Source organism: Thamnophis sirtalis, unplaced genomic scaffold (assembly GCF_051295495.1).
Source record: "Thamnophis sirtalis isolate CommonGarterSnake01/CBP01778 unplaced genomic scaffold, rThaSir2_p1.2 scaffold_3, whole genome shotgun sequence".
In the NCBI taxonomy this organism is placed as follows: domain Eukaryota; kingdom Metazoa; phylum Chordata; class Lepidosauria; order Squamata; family Natricidae; genus Thamnophis; species Thamnophis sirtalis.
The window spans coordinates 41759989-41786319 of NW_028261383.1; the positions used below are offsets into that span (position 1 = coordinate 41759989).

Sequence of the window (26331 nt, forward strand, 5' to 3'; positions counted from 1 at the left end):
GGGCACATGTGTCACGTGCTGGTCACGCCCACCCCCACTTTAGCAAAGGTGTAAAGTGATACCTCACATGACAACGTGTCATTGCGCGTTTGACATGGTTACAGGTTAAAAAGGTAAAGGTTCCTCTCGCACATATGTGCTAGTCATTCCCAACTCTGGAGGTGGTGCTCATTTCCGTTTCAAAGCCGAAGAGCCACCGCTGACCGAAGATGTCTCCGTGGTCATGTGGCCAGCATGACTAAATGCTGAAGGTGCACAAAATGCTGTTACCTTCCCACCAAAGATGGTCCCTATTTTTCTACTTGCATTTTTACGTGCTTTCGAACTGCTAGGTTGGCAGAAGCTGGGGCAAGTAATGGGAATACACTCTGTTACACGGTGCTAGGGATTTGAACTGCCGACCTTTCTGATCAACAAGCTCAGCGTCTTAGCCACTGAGTCACCGTGTCCCTGGTTATAGTTTACCAGGTTACAAACTGGAATGCAGACATTAAAATCTAACATAAATACATGAAAAAAGAGAATTTTGGGGAGCTCTAAACTTGTGCATATGCGACAGTTCAATAAATTTCAATTGTAGAAATTTTAGCCCTTCTTTCTGAACTGGATGAGTCCATTATGCAAATTGCCACTGCACTGACCATCAGTACTTTATCAAAAACGCTCACTAGATATTATGAAAAGCAGGAATTATCTATCCATGTTTAAGGGCAATGTATGTTAACCTGTGCATCGCCTTTTACCTTCACAAAGCAACTCTCTGTAGTAAGATTATCATCTACCTGAAAATTTCTCCATGCAATTAAGAATCATGATTTTCTAAAGCCTCAATAATGAAGTGAACCTCTACAGATAGAAAACTGCAGATAGCCATCGCCACCTATAGAGGGTGATGTATATGGAGTAGGGTTATTGAACTCTGGGGTGTAGATGGATTGTTCTCTCTGTTTCATAAGGTCTAACAAAGGATCAACAGATAGTTACCATAATTCTTGTATTAGGTTGCCATGACTCTGTAAACAGTTTTCACAGTATCTTGTTTCAGAACTATGGTTCTTCTTGCATTTTGTTTTATATGCAAATTTTATTTTGCTTTTGATTGTTTGAAGCAACAGGGAAAATAGCATGTGCATATTTTGTCTGAGTTTCTGATTTTTAAAGGACTCGTAGTGTTACTTTTTTTTATTTAGATTGCATCCAAGACTGAGAAGGATGCGTATCAGGTGGGTTGCTGCCAGTTCAGTGCATGGAAAATATTTGCCTGTGTGCACTCTCTTCGCTCGCACACATGCCAGACGTGCACTCTGTGCACATGCACATTTGTGTAAGAATAGGTCTGTACATGTGCAGAATGTTAAAAAAAGAAAAATAATAAATTTGTGCAATGCAAATTGTTCTGCGAATGTGCAGAACTGAAAATCAAGATGGCGCTGCCCTATGAGAACTGGTTCAGGGCGTGGCAGGCCTGGGTCACTGCCAGTTCCAGCGACCCAGTCCGGCAAACCACTACCGGTTCTGCTGAATCCGTCTGAACCAGTAGGAACCCACCTCTGATGCGTATGTACTGCAGATGTCATCAGTGGGTTGTACAGAGAAATTTTCCAGTTTCTTGTTGCTTTTTCGTCCTAATAAGTATAATCTTTATTGTCATTGTACTTAAATACAATGAAATTGGCTTTTGTTTTTCTATTCTTCTCTGGAAAAAAACACGATTCTCTTCTGGTGCTATTAACTCCCAACATCTCCCCAAACCCTGAATCGATATTTATTTACAATTTATTTTATTTTGAGGCTTGAAAGGCTGAGGGCTGCGTTGGATAGAATTATTGTGTAAAGTGAGAGAGCCAACCAGATTTATTTTTGTTTCGTGACCTTGGTAGGGAGGTTTAGCTTGAATTTTTCTTGTTTTACATATCTTTTAAATATTACATTTTTCAGTACACCTTTTGTACCTTCCGCAGTCAAAATAGGGAATTTCACCACCCACTTTTGGCAACCGTATCGCAATTCAGCCATTGAATTGAGAGGTCTACAAAAAAATTGAGGGTTACTTGTTGTTGTTAGCTGCAAAGTCATGTACGACCCATCGACAATGTTCCTCCAGGCCTCCTTCCTGCCCTCTACCATCCTCTGGAGTCCATTTAAGCTCACGCTTACTGCTTCAGTAACTCCATCCAGCCACCTCATTCTCTGCCGTCCCCTTGTTCTTTTGCCCTCAATCTTTCCCAACATTAGGATCTTCTCCAGTGAGTCCTTCCTTTTCATTAGGTGAGCAAAGTACTTGAGTTTCATCTTCAGGATCTGGCCTTCTAAAGAGCAGTCAGGGTCTTCGTTGAGGTGCTTCTGAGTTGAAAGGTTTAACTGGTGACATCACTGTTGCCCGAGAGATGCCTGGTTGAGGGGTCCTTTCATGTCCCTGTAAATTTTCCCACTGAAGTGGTACCTATCTTATCTACTCACGAATGCACACTTTCAAACCACTAGGTTGGCAGGAGCTAGAGCAGGTGATGGGAGCTCATCCCGTCAGGCAGTAGAACTCGGGTCTTGAACACAGGCTTGTTAATTTTTAGTGTAGTGGTCTAACCATATGAGCCACCATGTTCCACTTGAGGGACTGAAGAATGCCTGCTATTGTCCTACAATGGAATAAATTGAAAATGTAGATTCTATCCATGGTTATATTAATCTATTTGGAAATCTGACATAGGTCATAGTTTGGAAAGGATATTTTTAACAGTATTCTAAATTCTGAGTTTGGATTATGCAGTCTGCGCTCAAGGAATTCTACAGCCTAGATAACCAAAGACTCAAAAATACGTTTCCTCCCCCCAAGATTCATGGGAAAGTTGCTGAACAGGGTGGCTTAGAGTAGGAGAAAAAATAGTATTATTCTTATATTATTAAGAGTGGTGGTTCAGTGGATAGAATGCGGGCTAACTCACTGCTCACTCCAGGAGATCGATTCTGAGTGACTCAAGACTCAGCTTTCTACCCTTCTGAGGTCAGTAAAATGAGGAACCAGATTTTGGGGAAAATATGGTGACTCTGTAAATTGCTTAGAGAGGGACTACAAAGCAGTATATAAATATAAGTGCTATTGCTATTTCTCAATAGTTTTGAGTAATGTCACTTAATGGTGACAGCAGGACTAAAAACAGCTGAAATAAATACAGATTTTTTCCCTTTGTGCCATATTGTGATTCTTCAGCCCTTTATACTTTTTATATAATAATTCAGTTGTTGAAAAGTACATTTAAAATATAGTCTGAAAACATAAGTAACATAACTGAATATTCCTATTAATTTTAAAAAAATCAATTGCCCAACCAAATGCAAATTAAAAATGACTGGAAACAGAACTTGGTGTACTGCATAAAATGTCTGATATGGAAGGGCTTTTTAAATAAAATAAAAAAAAAGTAGAACGGCAATTGAGTTTGGATACAGAGAATGGATAATCAATATCCACAAGCTAAAGTAGTTTCCTCCACTAATGGCATATGATTTTTTCCCCCTTTCTAGGCAAAGGTATTTGGAGCATGAGACACTTAGAAAAAAAGAATTAATTTGAAATCTGTGGTGGAAGATCAGTTTCAATTAAAACTACATTTCAGCTTTCATGGGCAAGGAGCTAGTTAGCTCTAAACGCCATGGTGGTATGCACTGAATAAAAAGATTCCTTTACAAATTGCTACCTTGTTTACAGATTTCATAGAATATTAAATTAACCTAGCTAATAAATACTTGCTCCTTCACAAATGTGTTAGGTATAAACTAATGCCTCCCCATATAGTTTGAAGTTGTACTATAATTTTGCCATTACTCATTTTCACTTGGAAGATATTTGGCATTGTATTCTGAATATTATGCACAATAGTTGTATACTGTAAAACAGGGTGGGAGAATTGTCCTAGCAGTAAAAGAAAAGAAGAGGTGCATTCTTTACAAATACTATAATGATTGAGCCCAAGAATGCAATTCAGATCAAAGTCGCCGTTTCATAATTCAGATTGGTCTACTCGTTGGGTGAATCATTGCTACAAATATTATAGTTCATAAAAAAGCTATACAGGCCAATTGTACAGATTCATTTTGGTGTAGTGCAGGGGTGTCAAATTCGATTTCATCAGGATTGTGTTTGACCTCAGGGGGACTGGAGTGGGCGTGGCCACCTCCACATCACTCGTGTCGAGGCAGTTGTGGTGGCCAGGAGCTAAGACTACCTTCAGAGCCTCACACATTGTCATTATAACCTTCCTTCCTTTTCTTCTTTTTCCTTCCCTCTTCTTTCTCCTTTCTTTGGTGGGCCCGTGGGACAGATTTAAGCAACCCACGGGCCTTGAGTTTGATACCCCTGGTCTAGTGGTTAAGGCACCAGAGTAGAAACCAGGAGGCCATGAGTTCTAGTCCCACCTTAGCAATGAAAACCAGCTGGAGGATCTTGGGCCAGTCACTTTCTCTCAGCCCAACTCCCTTCATGGGGAAACTGGGGAAAACAGGAAGAAGGAGTAGTATTAGATATGTTGGCCACCTTGAATTGTTTGTAAAATAATAATAATAATAATAATAATAATAATAATAATAATAATAATAATAATGGCAGGATATAAATAGAATAATAATAAATGAATGATTTTCATCTCTTTGGAACAGGGGCATATGGACCCGAGCATTGGGTTACTTCAAATGCGGATTGTGGGAGAACTCACCAGTCTCCAATTGACATCATAGATCATCAGGCACATGTTGGAGCGGAATATCAGGAAATACGCCTGGTTGGCTTCGATAATGAATCTTCTAACAAGACTTGGATGAAAAATACTGGGAAAACTGGTAAGGATTGCTTTGTTTGACTGTTCATTTGCTGGGCTTGCTTGCTTTTCCCTTTGTCATTAATTCTAGCCTGCTTCTGGCAGCCGCTGACACAATGAAAAATGTACAAGGAAAGTTTGGAAGGTGGTGGTAACCCTGGGCCATCACCCCACTGCTATACACTACACTCATGCATTGGGTGTTCAAATTCTGTAGATAGCACTGAAATTCCTTCCATAGATGAGTTTCCCTATGCGGTGAATGCTTAAATGAGTTTTATGCAGATCATGTTTTAGAGAAGTTCAACAGCCATCTGCACTAAGTAAGTTCAACAGCCACCTACTCTTTTACGCCTGTTATTTCTTCTATTGTACTTGAAAGTATACAGGTGGTCCTCAACTTATAACAGTTCATTTACTGACCGTTCAGATTTACAACAGCACTGAAAAAATGACTCAAAACCATTTAAAGGGTTTATGACCATTTCAGCATCTCCATGATCATCTGATCAAAATTCAGACACTTGGCAATTGACTCATATTTAAGACAGCCACAGTGTCCTGGGATCATGTGATCCCTTTTTGCGACCTTCTGTAGATTATGTAGATTGTAGATTTGTTTATTTATAGGCCGCCCTTTTCCCTGAGGGGACTCAGGGCGGCTTACAATCAAAAAAGGAAGGGGAGTGTGGGACAATACGAAAAAAGAAATGTGCACAAAGTAAATTAGACAATAAAACTCAACATTCACTCAGCATTCGGGAGGGGCGAAATAAAATTATCCCCAGGCCTGACGGGTTAGCCAGTTCTTGAGGGCTGTGCGGAAGGCCTGGACGGTGGTGAGGGTACGAATCTCCACGGGGAGATTGTTCCATAGTGTCGGAGCCGCAACAGAGAAGGCTCTCCTCCGAGTAGTCGCCAGTCGGCACTGACTGGCGGATGGAATACGGAGGAGGCCAACTCTATGCGATCTGATGGGACGCAGGGAGGTAATTGGCAGAAGGCGGTCTCTCAAATAGCCAGATCCACTACCATGGAGCGCTTTATAGGTGGTGAGTAGGACCTTGAAGTGCACCCGGAGACCAACAGGTAGCCAGTGCAGCTCACGGAGGATCGGTGTTATGTGGGCGAACCGTGGTGCGCCCACGATCACTCGCGCGGCCGCATTCTGGACTAGCTGTAGTCTTCGGATGCTCTTCAAGGGCAGCCCCATGTAGAGCACATTACAGTATTCCAGCCTAGAGATCACAAGGGCTCGAGTGACTGTTGTGAGGGCCTCCCGATTCAGGTAGGGCCGCAACTGGCGCACCAGGCGAACCTGGGCAAATGCCCCCCTGGTCACAACTGAGAGATGGTGGTCAAAAGTTAGCTGTGAATCCAGGAGGACTCCCAAGTTGCGGGCCCTTTCTGAGGGGTTTAAATTTTGTCCCCCCAGCCTGAGTGATGGTATGGTGGTCAAATTTTTGGGAGGGAAACACAACAGCCACTCGGTCTTGTCTGGGTTGAGTATCAGCTTGTTTGCTCTCATCCAGTCTTTAACGGCTTCCAGTCCCCGGTTCATCACGTCCACCGCTTCATTGAGTTGGCACGGGGCGGACAGATACAACTGTGTATCGTCCGCATATTGGTGATATTTTATCCCGTGCCTTCGGATGATCTCGCCCAGCGGTTTCATGTAAATGTTAAATAGTAGGGGGGATAGGACCGACCCCTGCGGCACCCCATAAGTTAGGGGCCTCAGGGACGATCTCTGCCCCCCCACTAACACCGACTGCGACCTGTCCGAGAGATAGGAGGAGAACCACTGCAAGACAGTGCCGCCCACCCCTATCTCCCGCAGTCGTCGCAGAAGGATACCATGGTCGATGGTATCGAAAGCCGCTGAGAGGTCCAGGAGAACTAGGATGGAAGCATGGCCTCCATCCCTAGCTCTCCAGAGATCATCAGTCAATGCGACCAAAGCGGTTTCTGTGCTGTAACCGGGTCTGAAGCCAGACTGGAAGGGGTCAAGATAGTTAGCTTCCTCCAAGGTACGCTGAAGCTGGAGAGCCACCACCTTCTCAACAACCTTCCCTACAAAGGGGAGGTTGGAGACTGGACGATAGTTATTAAGAACAGCTGGATCCAGAGACGGCTTCTTCAGGAGGGGTCTTACCACCGCTGTCTTAAGCGCGGTGGGAAAGTACCCCTCCCGAAGAGATGCGGTAACAACCGCCTGGATCCAGCCTCGTGTCACCTCACTGCTGTTGGCAACCAGCCAGGAGGGACACGGGTCCAGTATGCAGGTGGAGGCACTCACAGCTCGCATAGCCTTGTCCACATCCCCAGAGGCAACTTCCTGAAACTCAACCCAGAGATGGTTTGCCAAGTTTTCTCCTTGTGTCTCGGCTGGATCTACTGGGGTGGAGTCTAGGTCCGCTCGAAACCGGGCAACTTTGTCCGCCAAGAACTGGACATACTCCTCAGCCTTACCCTGTAAGGAGTCCCCCGTCTCCCTCCTATTTAGGAGGGAGCGGGTTATCCTAAACAGGGCGGCTGGGCGGGACTCGGCGGACGCTACCAAGGAGGCAATGTATGTTCTTTTTGTTGTTCTTAAGGTCCGAATATACTCCTTGGTGCATGCTGTCAAAAGTGCCCGTTTCGACTCGGACCTATCGGACCTCCACGAGTGCTCTAGGCGTCTCCTCCGGCGCTTTACCTCCCGGAGCTCCTCAGTAAACCAAGGAGGCCTCCGGGGGCCGCTGACCCGGAGGGGCCGTAGTGGCGCAATCCGGTCTAGAGACTCCGAAGCTGCCGAGTGCCAGGCAGCGACGAGGGTCTCCGCCGAACTGTGGGCGAGGGTATCAGGAATAACCCCAAGCTCCGTCTGGAACCTAACAGGATCCATCAGTCGCTTGGGGCGGAACCAGCTGGTCGGTTCCTCCTCCCTACGGTGGGGGTTTGGCCTCCGGAAGTCTAGCCTCAATAGGTAGTGGTCTGACCACGACAGGGGTATGATCTCATTACCCCTCAGACCAAGATCGTAACTCCACTGCTCCGAGAGGAATACGAGGTCAAGCGTGTGACCCGCTGAGTGAGTTGGGCCTTGAATTACTTGAGTCAAGCCCATGGCTGTCATGGAAGCCATGAACTCCTGCGCTCCATCAGAGTGTTCACCGAGCGAAGGCAAGTTAAAGTCCCCCAGAACTATAAGTCTAGGGAACTCAACCGCTAGCTCGGCTACTGACTCGAGGAGCGAGGGGAGGGCTGCTGCAACGTAGTTGGGAGGCAGGTACGTAAGCAGCAAACCCACTTGACCCTTGAGGTCCAGCTTCACTAGCAGGGACTCACACCCGACAAGCTCCGGAGCAGGGATCCTACGAGGTACTAAAGACTCCCGGACTACAATAGCCACACCGCCACCCCTTCCCTGGGCTCTCGGCTGGTGTAGCACCTGAAATCCGGCTGGGCACATCTCGACGAGGGGGACTCCTCCCTCAGGGCCCAGCCATGTTTCAGTAATACATGCCAGGTCTGCGCCCTCATCAGTTATCAAGTCCCGGATGAGGGGGGCCTTATGAACAACAGACCTGGCATTTAGCGACAGCAGCCTGAGACCAGGGTCCTGAACACCCGCGCCATCTGACCTTGGAGTGGGACTCCTAGGGCCGGAAGGAGGGATCTCTATGACACAGCGAGCCCTCCTTCCCCGATGATGGCCTGCCCTAAAGTCCCCGCCATATCTGCCTCTCCCTGTCATGACCGCAATGCTCCGACCCTCTCCCGTGGGCGTAGTCCCCCCAACCACCCCAATGGCCCCCACTTTCCCCGGCAGGTCCTCCGAATCAGACATACTCATTCACTCACCCAAGCAGTCCCCACATAAAAGTTAAAACATATAAAGTACAATGGTAACAAATAGTAAAAGTGGGACATTCACTCAATCACATACAATCTCATGCACTCATCATACCGATTTAAAAATTGCGCAAGAGAGGGGAAACTTAATATTTTGAACTTCTCCTCTGTAGAGTCCAGCAACAGGGGGTAGAGCCCCAGAGTTAAAAAGTTTGAAATAGTTAGAGGATTAATGTCAGTTGGGAGAAGGTGCCAAGCAGGCCCCCTGCCCATGTCCTATTCGTCCCCTGCCTTCTTCTTTCTGCAAAGTTCAAGTGCAGGATGGTATACAGGAAAATGGCTGGGAGTCTCAGCAAGGCTGGAGGTGGATTCAAATATCCCAGCTTGTTCCAGAATGTTGGTCTTAAGGGTAAAGGTGGGGGTAAAGCCGATCGAAAGGCAAGGACAGTCAAGCGTCTAAAATGGGGGCTCCTAAAGCAGCCACGGATAGCAGCGGCAACAGCAACATGAGCCGAAAAACAGGCCATGATAGTCAGAAGTTCAAAAGATGAGATGGAAGAGGTGGTGCGTTTGGTCGGCAACAGTAACAGCAACGAGCCTAACCTTTCGGCCCACGGCGTCTCAGGAACAAACTCACCAACTCACCAACCACCCTGAGGACAGCTCACCCAGCGTCTCAGCAAGATGAATAAAATAGGACCATAACACTCTAGGTCCAAAGCTGAGCGCTGCATCCACGATGGAGGGTGGAAAGGGGGGGGCGTCCAGTTCAAAGGCCCAGCGACGCCACGCAGAACAAAGGCAGGACCGCGGCAATCTACCACAAGCTAATACAGCGCTGGAACTGCCATCCGCTAGAAACCGCCGTCCACAAGAGGAGGGAGGGGAGGCTTCACGTTCCAGCGGCTCCGTTGTTTCGCACAGGAAGGCAAGCTGCGGCGGTCCGTCAGCTGGAAGCCGCCGCCCACGCCGTCTGTAGGGGGGGGAGTCCGCCTGCAGGCTTCTCAGCACCGCCCGATACCGCATCGCCCAAAGCCGTCCGGACAGCGTTTTTCCAGGTGCTCGTTTTTCCAGCACCCTCTCAGGATCCTCATACCCAGGCTTTGCCCTTCAGTAGTCTGGCTACAGAAGAGGGTCGATTTTTTCAAGGTTTCCTTTCTCCTCAAACCCCGAGCGAAAAGCTCAGGAAGCCATCTTCCTCGCACATGCGCAGCGAGTTCTGACAAGCAAAGTCAATGGGAAAGCTGGATTCACTCAATAACCCTTTTACTAACTTAGCAACGGCATTGGTTCACTTAACAACTGTGGCAAGAAAGGCCATAAAAATTCACTTTACAAACGTCTCACTTAACAACATACATTTTGGGCTCAATTGCGTTCATTAAATTGAGGACTACCTGTATTTAATCCTATGGCTTATCAAGTGGCTGGATGGTTGCTTGCTATTGCCATCTAGAGGCTAAAACAAAAGGAAAACAAATTCTGCTAGAGCAGAGTTTCTTACACTTTTGGATTGTGGGACCCGTTCCTATTTTTAAAAAAACTATGAAGGATCCCAAAACAGATTTTCTTTGTACAGACTATATTTAGTTATCCTATTAAAAATGAAATTTGATGCATTTGTAGAATATTTATTGATTGATTTATGTAATAATAACAATTTTGCACGCATTAGGTATAATTTTTTTACAGTTTTAAATTTTATTTACAAACATGTAAAATACATACACACAAAACTTAGACATATGTATTGTGTAAATGTGGTGTATGTCTAGCAAATCATTTTGATTTTGCAAATCTCTGAGTGGGAGAGGGGCTTGGGGAACCTGCAAGGGTATTCAGAACACATTTTAAAAAACACTGTGCTGGAGCAATACAAGAACCAATCTAAGGAAGGATACATTCCCTTCACAGTAGAAATTATTAAAGGCTCCAGAGAAATAAGGAGATCAGGGCCATCTTGTGTGACTTCTAGAGGATCCGAAGGAGAGGAAGTCTGGAGGGAAATCCCATAAAACCACTTTTATCTGTGTGTGTGAGAGAGAGAGAGAGGGGTGAGCGGAGGGAGGGAGGGAGGGAGGGAGGGAGGGAGGGAGGGAGAGAGAGAGAGAGAGAGAGAGAGAGAGAGAGAGAGATGCCAGCAGAGTCAAAGTAGGCATGTTCTGAATTTTTGACATGATGAGCCCAAAAGATTGACCATCCCTGGCCTAGAATCTCTCAAGGTATATCTGCAAGGTTAGAACATTATAGTTTTAGTTTGGCAAGATTCTGTCTATTAGGTGAAAGCTAGTAAGCAGTTGGATTCAATTGGATCTCGTTGCTTCGTCTCCGGGCTTGAGCATAACATTAACCATTATTAACTGAGGACTGCTTGTACAAAGCCCAATTTCTGTGTTATTTTACTTGTTATTTATATGATTTATGTAGCTGCCCATCTCCCATGAGTGACTTTGTAGTTTACACAGATCGAAATAAACACACACAAACACCATTCCCCCCATATTGTAATAACGCTTTTATAAGCTTTTTAATATTGGTGTATTATCCAGGGGCAAATTGTGGAAATCTATATCCAAATATGTAAGGCAAGAAAAGGCTCTAATTATGTTAACAAGCTTATGCTGAAAAATAAATTATAATTCATTTTTTTACTCTGGGCCTGGAATTCTGGAAGGGAGCTGTTTATGAGAAGAATCCTTTAAAGATTAATAAAAATTCAAGAGAAACATAAACAACAACTTCCTGTTAATAAACCAGCATTTGTATTTGTCCATATGTCACATTTTTGTAAAGACTAAGTTTATATAGTAATTTATTTGTAGATGCTACTATTATTTACCTATAGCATACGTTTCACGTCAAAACATACTTGGCACACCAAAAATATTATTTGGAAAAGAGAAATATCAGTTAGGAAGCCCTCTGTCCCAGCTTTGTTTACTTTTCACAAATCTTAAGGTTATTTTTGTAGTGTTAAAATTAAAATAACAATAGAAGATGCATATTTTCATTGACAAATACAGAGGATACCCTGGTATCAATCCAAAACATGCTTTGGAGCTTATGGAATGATCTCAAAAGTAAGTCCCTTTGAATTTTATGAACGTTAACATTGATCTTAATTTTAATATCGGGTAGGTTGAGTAGTATATAAGTTTCACTGAAGTGAGTCAGGTTTTTTTTGAGATGGCAGGTTTTTATGGTTGCAATATAAACTTTTAGTATTGAAACACCTCTTTCAGAAATTACATAAGTTGTAAATCATGTATTTAAAAGGTAAGAATATGTAGAGCAGGTCATTAAATTTACCTTTTATTTTATTCCACTACAGTGAGTAGTGTTAAATGCAATAAAGAAGTAAGCTCAAAGGAACTGATGTGTTGTGGGTTTCTCTAAAAGTTAAGAATGCTAGACCTCATATATTCAAAAATAATGTAATGTAGTGCAAGTTGAATTATAATTGTATTAAATAAAAATAGGAATTGATGTCATGAGTTCAGATAATAGTTGGATTGTTATCATTCTAATGCATATTTTCCATCAATTGTTCGTGTGTGTGTGTGTATGTGTGTGTGTGTGTATGTATGTGTGTGTGTATATATGTGTGTGTGTGTGTGTGTTTATTTGTGCTAATAAATAAATAAAGGAAGACCCCATAATTGGGGCATACCAGGGGTTGTGACTCTCTTGTGGCTCGTCACAAGAGTCCATCATGACAGAAACCCAATATTTTTACTGTTGCCTTTTGTACATTTGCAAAAATACAACACACACACACACACACACACACACACACATGTGTGTGTGTGTGTATGTGTATGCATGCATGCATGCATGCATACATAATACATACATACATACATACATACATACACACATACATGTGTGTGTGTGTATGCATGCATGCATGCATGCATACATAATACATACATACATACATACATACATACATACATACATACATACATACATACATTTTGTTTGACTGAAGTGTAGGACAGGGGCCTGGTGTGCTATGATCCATGGAGTTTTGAAGAGTTAGACACAACTTTGGGACTGGACAACATTTTTTTTTGTTTTTTTGCATATATGTATGTATGACTGAAAATGAGATACCTGTCCCCCACCCTCACCCCTCCAAAAAATGTAGCTATCCAGTAGTAAATCATGATAACTTTCCATAAAGCTTAATAAATAAATACATTTCATTTGCAAATTACATTTTGTCACACAAAATGTGTAAGTGACAGTACATCTATTGCGTATTTTGCATCATACACAGGATGCCTCTTTCCACTTGTTGCCCTCCTATATGGCTGCCTATATTTCAAACAAAATCATGTGAGAAAAGAAATGGTATTGTGAAGGTGTTTAATTGCCCTCCAGAGTCAAATTGCCCAAGAGATATCCGGAGGAACTGAAAGCCAGTGTGATCATCACAATTTCATTAATGATAAATATTTGCAGGAGAGGAGTGCAGTATTCTCTGTGATGGGCAACAAGTACATATGTGCTATTCTGTCATGACCCGTCCATGCCAAGGGAATAGTTTGTAAAGCTTTTATAGCCATGTGCAAAACAAGAAGTGCAGGAAACTAGCTTATAAGGTGAAATGCCCTTCCTGTCAACCTCTCAGTATCTCTGCACCTGGATATAGCTCAGGGAGCATTCCCAGTCTCAGGCTGCACCATGTTATACATCTTATAATTTTTATACTATAAATTCATGTAGTCATTAAACATAGCATTAGCTTGGGTATACAGATGGCAAACTTTGTCACCTATTTATACAGTATGTTCAAATTAGATATCTATAGAGACTGTGCAGCCTATATATTGGATTCCGCACCTCCCTCTCTCTCCCTTTCTTTCTCTCTCTCTTTCCCTCCCTTCCTCCCTCTCTTTCTCTCTCTTTCTCCCTCCTGTCTCCTCTCTCTTCCCATATCTTCAATTCTGGAAATGAAATTTGTAAATGCCTATAATCCCCTTATTGTTTCCTTATGCCATGTGGAATCTAAATCTCCATGTGGAACTGGAGGAAGGGAACTCCATTTGTTTCATCAGAAGACTTTTTGAAAAATATTACTTACTTAGTTGAATCACTTCAAAAGGCTGCCCTGTTGACTTCTTAAATGTCACCTACTCATGCCATGTTTTTTATCGCTCCATTTTCCTCCATCTCTCAGTTAATATCTGTGCAACACTTGTATATCTTCATTCCATTTTAAACATTTGGCTCAGTAAAGATTTCCTTTCTTTATGTTTTACAAAACCAAACTATTGATATCTTCTTCCCCATACATACGCTGTTACTATGGTAGCGCTTGTTCCATAAAGAGAATTTGTTTATTATTCATATTTATGGTTCCATAAACCTCCCACCCCCCATTCATTCCTCATAGAAACCTTGTATGAATTGCACTATTAAGAACAACCTCATAAATGTTTATTAATAAGAAGTCCTGCCGTGCTGAATAGATTTACTCCTAGGGAAAGAAACATTACAGCCCTCGCTGCTATCTTCGTTTCTCAGTTCCATAATTTTGGGACTTCATTCTTTCATTTTTCCCTCTCCTGTGCAAAGATGGACACCTTTATTGATCCTGTCATGAAGGAAGCCATATCCTATAGACACAGACTGAAAACATTGGTTTGACTCTGCTTTATTTTCAGTCAGTCAATTACACAACCCAAAAGGTCACTAGATGGGGCAGCAAACAAATCTAATAAATAAATTTGGAAAGGAGAGGCATACTCCTAAAGTATGTAGAAACAGTTGTCTTGTTGAATTTTTAATCGTAGCGAATGGTTTTCTGCTGTAGTCAGAAATGGCCACAGCTGTCTAGGCAGTGGGTCACACTTTTCTACCAAATCTTGTGCAGCAGAATTTTAATAGGGGAATTATGAGGCAATAATAGAATCATAGAGTTGAAAGGCGCTATTTAAACTCTTCCATCCAACCCCCTGGGCAGTGAAGGAATCCCAAATGACAGAGAAGTGTTTAACCTCCACTGAAAAACATCTAGTGAAGTGGAGCCCACCACATCCCTAGGTAATTGCTTCCCTTGTTGAACCGCTCTTACTGCTAAGGAGTTCTTTTTGCGTTTAATCAAAACTTGTCTCCCTGTAACTTAAATCCATTATGCCATGTCCTGCACCCCGCAGGGATAGAGAATATGTCTTGACTTTCTTCTGCATAACACCTCTTTCAAATATTTGAACAGAGCTGTCGTGTTCTCCATCAGTCTTCTCTTCTCAAGGCTAAATGTTCAATCCCCCCCCCAAAAAAACTTTCTTCAATCTATGCTTGAAAAATTGTGTGTGCATGTGTATAAATGTGTAAGCCATATAAATGCCATGTGTATACTAAATGTGTAAGCCATCCTAGAACAAGAATGGAATAGTATACCATAATACTAACACCCATGTAATGGGCGGAAACTAATCAAGGAGAGAAGCAACTTAGACCTGAGGAAAAATTTCCTGACAGTTAGAACAATTAATCAGTGGAACAGCTTGCCTCCAGAAGTTGTGATTGCTCCAACACTGGAAGTTGTTAAGAAGATACTGGATAACCATTTGTCTAAAGTGGTGTAGGGTTACCTGCCTAGGCAGGGGGTTGGACTAGAAGACCTCCAAGGTCCCTTCCAACTCTGCTATTCTATTCTATTTCTATTCTAATAAATAAAATACAATAAACAAATCCCAAACAAATGAAACTGAACATAATAGCCAAGGTGATCTCACCAAAGAAGGATAAATTAACACAAACATTTCCCCTGATTTGGAAATTATCACTTTAGTTGATGTAATCTAAAATTTTACTTGTCTTTTTGTTGCAATGTCACAATTTTGTTTGCAATCCTATGAAGATAAGAACAAGACTATGTTAAGTCATGCCCTGGACATTGTCTTTATTCAGTGCTTCAGATTGCGCACATTTGAGATTCTTAAAAAATCACACTTGGCTTAGAAAGTTTTTACAGAAAACTTCTAAGCCCATGATGGCGAACCTATGGCACACGTGCCACAGGTGTCACACGGAGCCACTGGTCAGGGCATGTGAGGCATTGCCCTGTCAGCTCCAGCGTGCATGCGCGTGCTGGCCAACTGACTTCGTCTTTAATTTGGGGGCATTTTTTGCCCTCCAGAGGCTTCCTGGGGTTGCGTGCATAGGATTATGGGTGTGGCTCGCCTGCCCATGACCCTCCTGCGCTCCCCCCGCTTTTAGCACGTGATGGCAAAAAGGTTAGCCATCACTGGTCTAAGCAATCCAAATAGAGTAAAAGCCCCCTACCAATTGTTGCCTGTGGTTTGGAAGTGCCTAGAGCTGAATTTTGTAATATTGACCATTTCAAGTTGAATGGACTACAACTCCCAGAATTCCACAGTCATTATGACCATTGTGAAATTGCCATGGTTGAGAAACACTGACCTAAAGGTTTAATTATACACACAGGACACATCAAAATTTGGTTTGGATTTTTACTGAGTGTAGCTATATGCAAAGTGTATTTATCTGAGGCAAAGAATCTCTTATTTCTGGTTGTCTTCATTACACACCAATCCTAGCAAGTTTGCTTTGAAATAAGATGTCTAGAATAAATAATGTACTCATCCTAACATCTCAATAGTGTTCTATTACATGATGTAACAGAAGGAACACAGTTTTGGATCCTTGTAATATGCATACAGGTAGCCTTTCCTTAATGACATTTTACCATCATTCAAAATTTGAAAAACACCGCCAGTCATCACCAATGATCTTAAGAAGAGATTAGAGAGTCACTTATCTGAAATAGTATATCAGTGATGGCTAACCGTTTTGTCATCACATGCCGAAAGTGTGTGTGTCTGCACCCATAGTGCAATGTGCATGCGCCCCACACGCCCCACCCTTCACGCATGTGTACATTACCCCGGCGCATGCATATGCTACCCCCTGTGCTCCCCTGTCCCCATGCATATGCATGAAGCCCCCCACATGGACCCTACCCCCCTCACCCATTTATGGCTTCCAGGTTGGTGCAGCTCCCCATGCCCTGTTTTGGGCCTGGAAAGCCTCCTGCACCAACCTGGAAGCCAAAACAGGGCACAGGGGTGCCACACGAGCCCCCCAAATGAAATGTGAATGCCCCGCGCAATCCACCCCTCCACCCACGCATACATCCATGTGTCCCACCCATGTGCCTTGCCCCCACGCATGCACGGCAGAGTCCTGAGCACCAGCTGGCCATTGGGAGGTGTGCATGCATGCGTGGTGGAGCTGGGCTCGGGTGACTGCTGGTGTGCCCGCAGAGAGTGCTATATGTGCCACCTGTGGTATGCATGTCAGAGGTTTGTCATCACAGGTATAGGTATCCTGCTTGAATATGAGGCTGGACTAGAAGACCTCCAAGGCTCTTTCCAGCTCCTATTCTATTCTACTCTACCCTACCCTACCCTACCCTATTCTACTCTATGGTGCCTTATACTTCTCCCATAGTTGTATCACCACATTTCGGGTGGGTCAGCTTTACAAAACACTGTAGTGTTCCACATTCCTGTAACCATGTTTTGATATATATTTTTTTCAGTTTCTGGCAAAAAAAAAAAAAGGTCCATTCAAATGAATGGGTTTTCTTAATGACCATGGTGTTCTTTTAACGACTCCTGTGAAAAAGTCCAGAAAATTACTTCCAGTCACAGCAGTTGCCTTGATTTAATGATCGTAATTCAAGGTTCAATTAGGATCGTAACTCAAGGCCTACCTGTATTTAAGGCAGAAATGGGATATGAGCTTTACAATTAAAAACATATGTTTTGCCCCACAGTGGGCAGCTCTAAATTTTTGGGAAGGTGAGGATTAAAAGACAGCCTTATGCCTTAAGCTAAAGACAATATAGGAGAGTAACACATTCCTTCCCTTAAATCAACTAGTCCCCTTCCTCTAAAATGTACAAATCCCGAAGTATTTTAAACATGCCAGAATAGTTGTTTGGGGCTCTATGTAGCCCAAGGATTGTAGACAGTACGCCTTTAACTTTTCAGAATTTATTTTGTAATTCCAATCAATGATTTTAGTCCGTCAAATTCTATTATTTTTTGGTATTGTACTTACATTGAGGAAGGTTAGAAGATAACTACCACACAGATTCTGATTCCATTTAGAACTAAAAAAGATCCCTGAGATTAGGTCATCCAAATCCTTCATCTTGATGGGCTTCAGTAAAGCTATTTCTGTTAGATGCTAAAGCCTATTAAAATGTAATGGCCAATACTTGTTCAAGCAGGCAGTATTTTGCTAGCCTTTTGTAATAAGCAGTTCAAAAGAACAGATTATCCATAAAGAACCATTCTCCTGGCTAAGTAATCACTCAGACAAATCTAAAGGAAAAATGGTTTTAAAAATAGAAAATTTGATAAAAGTGAGGAGTTACCAGGGGTGGGTTCCTGCCAGTTCTAACCTCTTCTATAGAAGAGGTTCCACAAATCTACAGTGCCACTTAGAACTGGTTCCAGCTCCCTCCCCCCGCCTGTCCGCACATCATCAAGATGAAGAGCGAGAGGAGGAATTCTGGGAGTTGAAGTCCGCAAGTCTTAAAGCTGTCAAATTTGAACACCCCTGGGGTTTTTTTCTAAAGGGTTAGGGGTGCAAAGGTCTTGTAACTTGACAGCTTTAAGATTTGCACACTTCAATGCCAGAGTTCCTGAGCCAATATGACTGGAGGAGGAATTCTGGGTCTTAAAGCTGTCAAGTTTGAACACCCCTAGGGGTTTTTTCCTAAAGGGTTAGAGGTGCAGAGGTCTTGTAACTTGACAGTTTTAAGACTTGCGTGCTTCAAATGCCAAAGTTTCTGAGCCAACATTTTGGTTGCTCAGCAAGAGCATTGTTAAGTGAGTTTCACCACATTTTACAAGTTGGCCACGCCCATCCAGTCACACGCCTGTCAAGCCACTCACACCCAGTCACATGGCCTGGAAGCCACTCCCACCCAGTCACATGGCTGGCAAGCCACGCCCACAAAACAGGCCACACCTACAGAAGAGGTTCTAAATTTTGAAACCCACCACTGGGAGTTATCTTTTTATTTCCCTAATATTTTAAAGAAATAATAGGATTGTTAAAATGTGGTAACTATATTAACAGAGAAAATGTATTTAAAGGGTATGCAGAAAGATTATTTCTAATGTTCTGTGAAAATTGTTCAAATCCAAATTATGTAGAAATTGGCAAATAAATAGAGATCATTTTACATTCCCATGTGGTGTCAGAATTATTGGATTATTTAGTTTTATTTATGAATTCCTATGATGAAGATAGATGATTGCAATTAGATTACAGTTAATAAATCCAAGTTCTGATTCTGACTTATATATCAAATAAGATTTCTGGATTACAAGTAAGCGAAACTTGTCATTATGACCAGCCCGAACTTACTTGGGCTGTATATTAAAAATGAACAAAAGCCTAGCACAGGGCTGTTGAACTCCTGGCCTGCGGGCTGGATGTGTCACATGCTCGCCACTCCCACACCCAGTTTAGCAAAGTCCCGATATGTCACGTGACATCGCCGTAACAACGTGGGTTTGACAACCCTGTTAGCACATGGGCTACAATTCATTCATTTCAATTCTTTAAGTTTTCTAACAAAGCTTATGTATATAAAACCACACTTATAGAAAGCATTCAATTACTCCAATGTTTCTTTTCATTTATGAACTCACATAAACTTTTTGTTCCCATGTTTTTCAAGTTTTTTGTAAACATGGCAGAATTATGATCTTGACAAATAAGGTAACATTTGTACTTGACGAACAAAATTTAAAATTTCTGGATAGATACTTTAAAAAAAAATGCCTATATTCCAGAGATAATGTCCAAATAATTTATTACAAAGGTACGATAAAAACTGTACAGGGGGCATGTAATTCATAATTTGTAATTTAATAAACTTATATACCGCCCAATCCCGTAGGACTCCGGGCAGCTTACAAATACAAAGATAAAACAAAAAATAAAAAATAGGGGAAGACGAGAACAAATTTAAAAGGAACACACCATACACTCGACTTAGCTGGGGGCTGGACCTCATTCATGGGTCAACAGCTCCAGGCCTGCCGGAACAGCCAGGTTTTGGTGGCTTTTTGGAAGGCTGAGAGAGTGGGAAGGGTCCGGATCTCTGTGGGTAGATCGTTCCACAGGGCCGGAGCAGCTACAGAAAAGGCTCTCCCTCGAGGGGCCGCCAGCCGACATTGTTCGGTCAACGGCACCTGGAGGAGGCCCAGCCTGTGAGTTCTTATCGGCCGTTGGGAGGTATGCGGCAGGAGGCGGTCTCGCAGATATCCAGGTCCAAGGCCATGTAGGGCTTTAAAGGTAATAACCAGCACCTTGAAGCGCGTCCGGAGACCAATAGGGAGCCAGTGCAGCTCGCGGAGGATAGGTGTAACATGGGTGTATCTAGGTACACCCGATATTGCTCGCGCGGCTGCATTCTGGACCAACTGTAGTCTCCAAACACTCTTCAAGGGCAGTCCCATGTAGAGCACGTTGCAGTAATCGAGCCTTGAGGTGACGAGGGCATGAGTGACCATTCGAAGTGCCTCCCGGTCCAGGTAGGGCCGCAACTGGTGCAACAGGCGAACCTGGGCAAAAGCCCCCATGGTCACAGCCAACAAATGGTGTTCTAATGTCAGCTGCGAATCCAGGAGGACACCCAAGTTGCGGGCCTTGTCTGAGGAGTGTAGACTTTCACCCCCCAGGCTAATAGATGGAGAGTCTGGACTATCCTTGGGAGGGAACATCAATAGCCACTCGGTCTTGTCTGGATTGAGTGCCAGCTTGTTTACTCCCATCCAGACCCTAACAGCCTCCAGGCATTGGCACATCACTTCCACTGCTTCGCTGAGTTGGCACGGAGTGGACAGATACAACTGGGTATCGTCCGCATATTGGTGGTATTTAATCCCATGCCAGTGAATGATTTCCCCCAGCGGCTTCATGTAGATGTTAAATAGGAGGGGGGACAGGACCAAGCCCTGCGGCAACCCATATGTAAGGGGCCTAGGGGTCGACATCTGTCCTCCAACCAACACTGACTGCGACCTGTCTGAGAGGTAAGAGGAGGACCACGGCAAAACTGTGCCTCCCACTCCCACCTCCCCCAGTCGTCGCAGAAGGATACCATAGTCGATGGTATCAAAGGCCGCTGAGAGGTCAGGAAGCACCAGGATAGAGGTATGTCCTCTATCCCTGGCCCGCCAGAGATCATTGGTCAGCGCAACCAAAGCAGTTTTGGTGGAGTAACCAGGCCTGAAACCTGACTGAAAGGGATCTAGATAGTCTGCTTCATCCAAGGTCCGTCGGAGTTGAAAGGCCACCACCTTCTCAGCAACCTTCCCGACAAAGGGGAGGTTGGAGACTGGATGGTAGTTTTTAAGGATAGCTGGATCCAGAGAAGGTTTCTTAAGGAGGGGCCTTACCACCGCATCCTTTAAAGGCTGCGGGAAAGATCCCTCTTGTAGATCCTCTGGAGCCAGCCTTGTGTACACCTCCTTGCTGGCCGAAACCAGCCAGGAGGGACACGGGTCCAGTAAGCAGGTGGAGGCACTCACCGCTCCCATGGCCTTGTCCACTTCCTCAGGAGTGACAAGCTGGAACTCGCTCCAAGAAATCCAATCAAGGCCCACCCTTGGCATCTCGGCTGGTAGTGTCCAAGTGGAGTCCAGGTCCATCTGAATCTGAGCGACTTTGTCCGACAGAAACTGAACAAATTCCTCAGCTCTTCCCTGTAAGTGTTCCTCCGCATCCCTCCCTTTCAGGAGGGAGCGAGTTATCCTAAAAAGGGCGGCCGGGTGAGATTCTGCAGACGCTATAAGAGCGGAAAAATGAACACATTTTGCCGCCCATATCGCCACTAAGTAAGTCCTAATAAAGACTCTTAGCTGTGTTCGGTTGGATTCGGAGTTACCGGCCCTCCAACGTCGCTCTAGGCGTCTCTTCTGGCATTTCATCTCCCGGAGTTCCTCGGTAAACCAAGAAGCCCTCCTGGATCCACTGCCACGGAGAGGCTGCAAAGGCACAATCCGGTCAAGAGCCCCAGCTGCCACTATATTCCAAGCAGCGACCAAGGACTCTGTCGGATTGTGGGCAAGGGAGTCGGGTATCTCCCCAAGCTCCGTCTGAAATCCCAATGGGTCCATCAGGCGCCTGGGGCAGAACCATTTAATTGGCTCCACCTCCCTGCAGTGGGGGAGTAGTTTCTGAAAATCCAGCCTCAGTAGGAAGTGATCTGACCATAACAGAGGCGAGATCTCTATGCCCTTCAATTTGTGTTATTTTTTTTATCTTGACCTGTTTTTTCTATTTGGTTCAGCCTTCACCATCATTTAAGGGCAGTGGGTCTATGCAAAAAAATAAAATAAAATAAAATAAAATTTTAATCATATTACCTCCTCTGAGAGAAGAAGCTACCTTTGTTTTATTTCCTTTTGTTCCATCCCACAGAAGTTAAATTCTTAAACAGTAACAGAGTTGGAAGAGGTCATCTAGTCCTACCCCCTGCTCACGCAGGAGACCTGTACTAGGGATTCAAACTGCTGAATTGCCTATCTTTTTGATCGACAAACTCTCACGGTGTCTTAGCCACTGAGCCACCTAGTCAGGCTACGTGTTCACCTAATTCAGTGACCCAAGGATAGAGAGGAGTCAGCCAAAACTGAGAACTAGACACTAAAACCAACAAATTATTCAATTTCATTCAGGAATGCAGTCTGACGTGGGATTTTGGTCCAGGCAATGGCTAATATATACAAAGAAACGCCTAACTGATCCCAAGGCCCAACCCATTCGGCGGGACACATGCTTGACCTTGTATTTCTCTCGGAGCAGTGGATGTGTGATCTTGGTCTGAGGGGGAGTGACATCATACCCCTGTCGTGGTCAGACCATTGCCTACTGAGGCTCGACTTCCGGAGGCCAAACCCCCACTGTAGGGAGGAGGAACCGACCAGATGGTTCCGCCCCAGGCGTCTTATGGAGCCAGTAAGGTTCCAGACAGAGCTTGGGGTTATTCCTGATACTTTCACCCACAGTCCGGCAGAGACTCTGGCTGCTGCGTGGCACTCGGCAGCGTCAGAGGCCCTCGACCGGATTGCGCCACTGCGGCCCCTCCGAGGCGGCGGATCCCGGAGACCACCTTGGTTCACCGAGGAGCTCCGGGAGATGAAGCGCCGGAGGAGATGCCTAGAGCACCGTTGGAGGTCCGATAAGTCCGCATCGAACCGAGCAATGGTAACCACCTGCACCAGGGAATATACTAGGGCACTTAGGGCAGCTAAAAGATCACATATAGCCTCCCTGGTCGCATCCGCTGAGTCCCGCCCAGCCGCCCTGTTTAGGATAACCCGCTCCCTATTGAACAAAAGGGAGGCGGGGGAACCCTTGCAGGGCAGAGCTGAAGAATATGCCCAATTCTTAGCGGACAAAATTGCTCGGTTTCGGACGGACTTGGACTCCACACCTGCAGTTCCAGCCGAGACTCAGGGGGACCAAGTACAACAGCTCTGGGTTGAGTTTCAGGAGGTTACCCCCGGGGATGTGGACAAGGCCATGAGAGCTGTGAGTTCCTCCACCTGTGCTCTGGATCCGTGTCCCTCATGGCTGGTTTCTAACTGCAGTGAGGTGACACGAGGCTGGATCCAGGCGGTTGTAACCGCCTCTCTTCGGGAGGGGAACTTCCCCGCCGCACTGAAGGCGGCGGTGGTGAGACCCCTCCTGAAGAAGCCATCCCTAGATCCAGCTGTCCTTAACAACTACCGCCCGGTCTCCAACCTCCCCTTCCTGGGGAAGGTTGTTGAGAAGGTGGTGGCCTTCCAGCTCCAACGGTCCTTGGAGGAAGCAGACTACCTAGACCCCTTCCAGTCAGGCTTCAGACCCGGTTACAGCACTGAAACCGCCTTGGTCGCATTGATGGATGATCTCTGGAGAGCCAGAGATGAAGGACATCCCTCCATCCTGGTCCTCCTTGACCTCTCAGCGGCTTTCGATACCATCGACCATGGTATCCTTCTGCGAAGACTGCGGGAGGTGGGAGTGGGAGGCACCGTGCTACGGTGGTTCTCCTCCTACCTCTCGGACAGGTCGCAGTCGGTGTTAGTGGGAGGGCAGAGATCGTCCCCAAGGCCCCTGAAATATGGGGTGCCGCAGGGTTCGGTCTTATCCCCCCTACTATTTAACATTTACATGAAACCGCTGGGAGAGATCATCCGTAGGCACGGGATTAGATACCATCAATACGCGGACGATACGCAATTGTATCTGTCCGCCCCGTGCCAAATCAATGAAGCGGTTGACGTAATGGACCGGGGGCTTGAAGCCGTCATGGACTGGATGAGGATTAACAAGCTTGTGCTCAACCCAGAAAAGACCGAGTGGCTGTTGTGTTTTCCTCCCAAAAATTCGGCCACTAATCCAACACCCAGGCTGGGGGGTCAAATTTTATACCCCTCAGAGAGGGTTCGCAACTTGGGAGTCCTCCTGGATCCACAGCTGTCATTCGACCATCATATAGCGGCTGTGACCAGGGGGGCATTCGCCCAGGTACGCCTGGTGCGCCAGTTGCGACCCTACCTGAACCGGGAGGCCCTCACAACAGTCACTCGGGCCCTCGTGATTTCTAGGCTGGAATACTGCAATGTGCTCTACATGGGGCTGCCCTTGAAGAGCATCCGGCGACTTCAGCTAGTGCAGAACGCAGCCGCGCGAGTGATTGCGGGTGCACCCCGATTCACCCGCATTACACCTATCCTCCGCGAGCTGCGCTGGCTACCTGTCGATCTCCGGATGCGCTTCAAGGTGCTATTGATCACCCATAAAGCCCTACATGGCAGTGGATCTGGATACTTGAGAGACCGCCTTCTGCCAATTACCTCCCTACGACCTATAAGATCTCATAGGTTAGGCCTCCTCCGCACTCCATCGGCCAGCCAGTGTCGGCTGGCAACCACAAGGAGGAGGGCCTTCTCAGCAGCGGCCCCGACCCTTTGGAACGAGCTCCCCGTAGAGATTCGTACCCTCTCCACCATCCAGGCCTTCCGCACAGCCTTGAAGAACTGGCTCGCCCGTCAGGCCTGGGGATAAGGACCATTACCCCGCCCGAATGTTGTATGCATGTTGCGTATTATTTTTATTATGTGTTGTCGTCTTAGTGTTGTATTCCCCCTTCCCTGGTTTTCTGTGAGCCGCCCTGAGTCCCCTCAGGGAAAAGGGCGGCCTACAAATAAAATCAATTCAATTCAAAAATCAATTCAAGTTCCAAATGCAGAAATGATGGACTACAATGAAATGTTGTTGTCAGACTAACTCCTTGTTTTCATTCCTCACACCCTTCTCCCGAAGGAAAAACTCCGAGACACACTGTAACTGTCACCTATCAAAAGTCAACTCACTTGTCAAACGAGAGAGAGAGAGAGAGAGAAAGAGAGAGAGAGAGAAAGAGAGAGAGAGAGAGAACAGGAATTTTGAGATGGGTGTCTGAACTTTTAGATATTCTGCATTTTCTTTTTTTCTATTTCCTTGTGTCTCACGTCTTCTATAAACTGGAAGATAGGGCCTGTCATGCTACTGATCTTGGTAAGAAAACCCGGGTGCTTTTCTTTTTCTTTTGAAGTTTATGGCACAATAAAGAATTCTCCAAATAATCCATGCCACTTTTAATACTCAGAATGATACCTGACGGGTGCATCTGCAAATACATTAGTGCACAATTCCAGGAATATTTCATGCCTGTAAAATATTGGAGATGGTGTTACTAGAGAAAAGAGGCATCCAAGGTGCAGGCACATATGCGTAGGGTGTGTGTGTGTGTGTGTGTGTGTGTGTGTGTGTGTGTGTGTGTGTGTGTGAGTGAGAGAGAGAGAGAGAGAGAGAGAGAGAGAGAGAGATTCTGTAAAACCCAGTAAGAGATAACTATAAAATGAACAATTAGATGAACATTTCAGATTATACATTCTCCTAATTATCCTTTTAATTATTAATCTAAAACAAGTAAAATGACCCCTGACAGAGCCATAAATGATTTAGCGATCATCAAATATTTATATAATGCAGCTGAATCCCGCTGTGCATTGTAACAGATTCAGAGAAGCCTATATTCGTGTGGGACTGTCCATTAGTTTGTCACATTAAAAAGAAGAGGGGGGGGACCCCCTTTTAAGTCTCTTTTTGCTTCCTAGTACATGTCACCTTTAAAAAGAAAGGGGAAAAAAACCCTCTTTAATTGGCTTCTTTCCCCCTCATTCATGTACAGGTTTGCCTCCATTTTACTACATGTTTTTATTCTGACATAAGAAATCTGCAAAAAATGCTGCATAAATCATGACCAGCTCCATTTCCACACCATATTTTTAATGCATTTAATTTATAATGGAATGCCTAGTTATTTTTTCATTAGTGAAATAACAAAACTGCTCTTAATGTTATTCTTAAGAAACCAAACTGAATTCAGATAAGCCAAATGGCATTACAGCCTATGCAATAATTATATATGAGATTTTGTTATTTGTGGACTTGTGTCAATATGTTATTCCTGCGGGTGCTTCACATTCAGAAACCCCTTGATTTGTTATGAAAACATTTTTGTACAGAAGGTGTTATAGAACAGCTCAGAACCAACTGTTGTTCTTTGTTGTGCTTTGTCTTTATC

At 44.7% G+C, this 26331-nt stretch overlaps 1 protein-coding gene across 5 annotated transcripts in view; it reads left to right on the plus strand.

The window, feature by feature from the left end:
* PTPRG (protein tyrosine phosphatase receptor type G) overlaps nucleotides 1-26331 on the plus strand; it is a 722188-nt gene that overhangs the window by 377470 nt on the left and 318387 nt on the right. For all 5 annotated transcript variants that reach the window (XM_087708786.1, XM_087708785.1, XM_087708789.1 and 2 more), the window contains exon 3: nucleotides 4654-4833. In XM_087708786.1, coding sequence (XP_087564912.1) covers nucleotides 4654-4833 — 180 coding nt within the window. The remainder of the gene's footprint in view (nucleotides 1-4653; nucleotides 4834-26331) is intronic.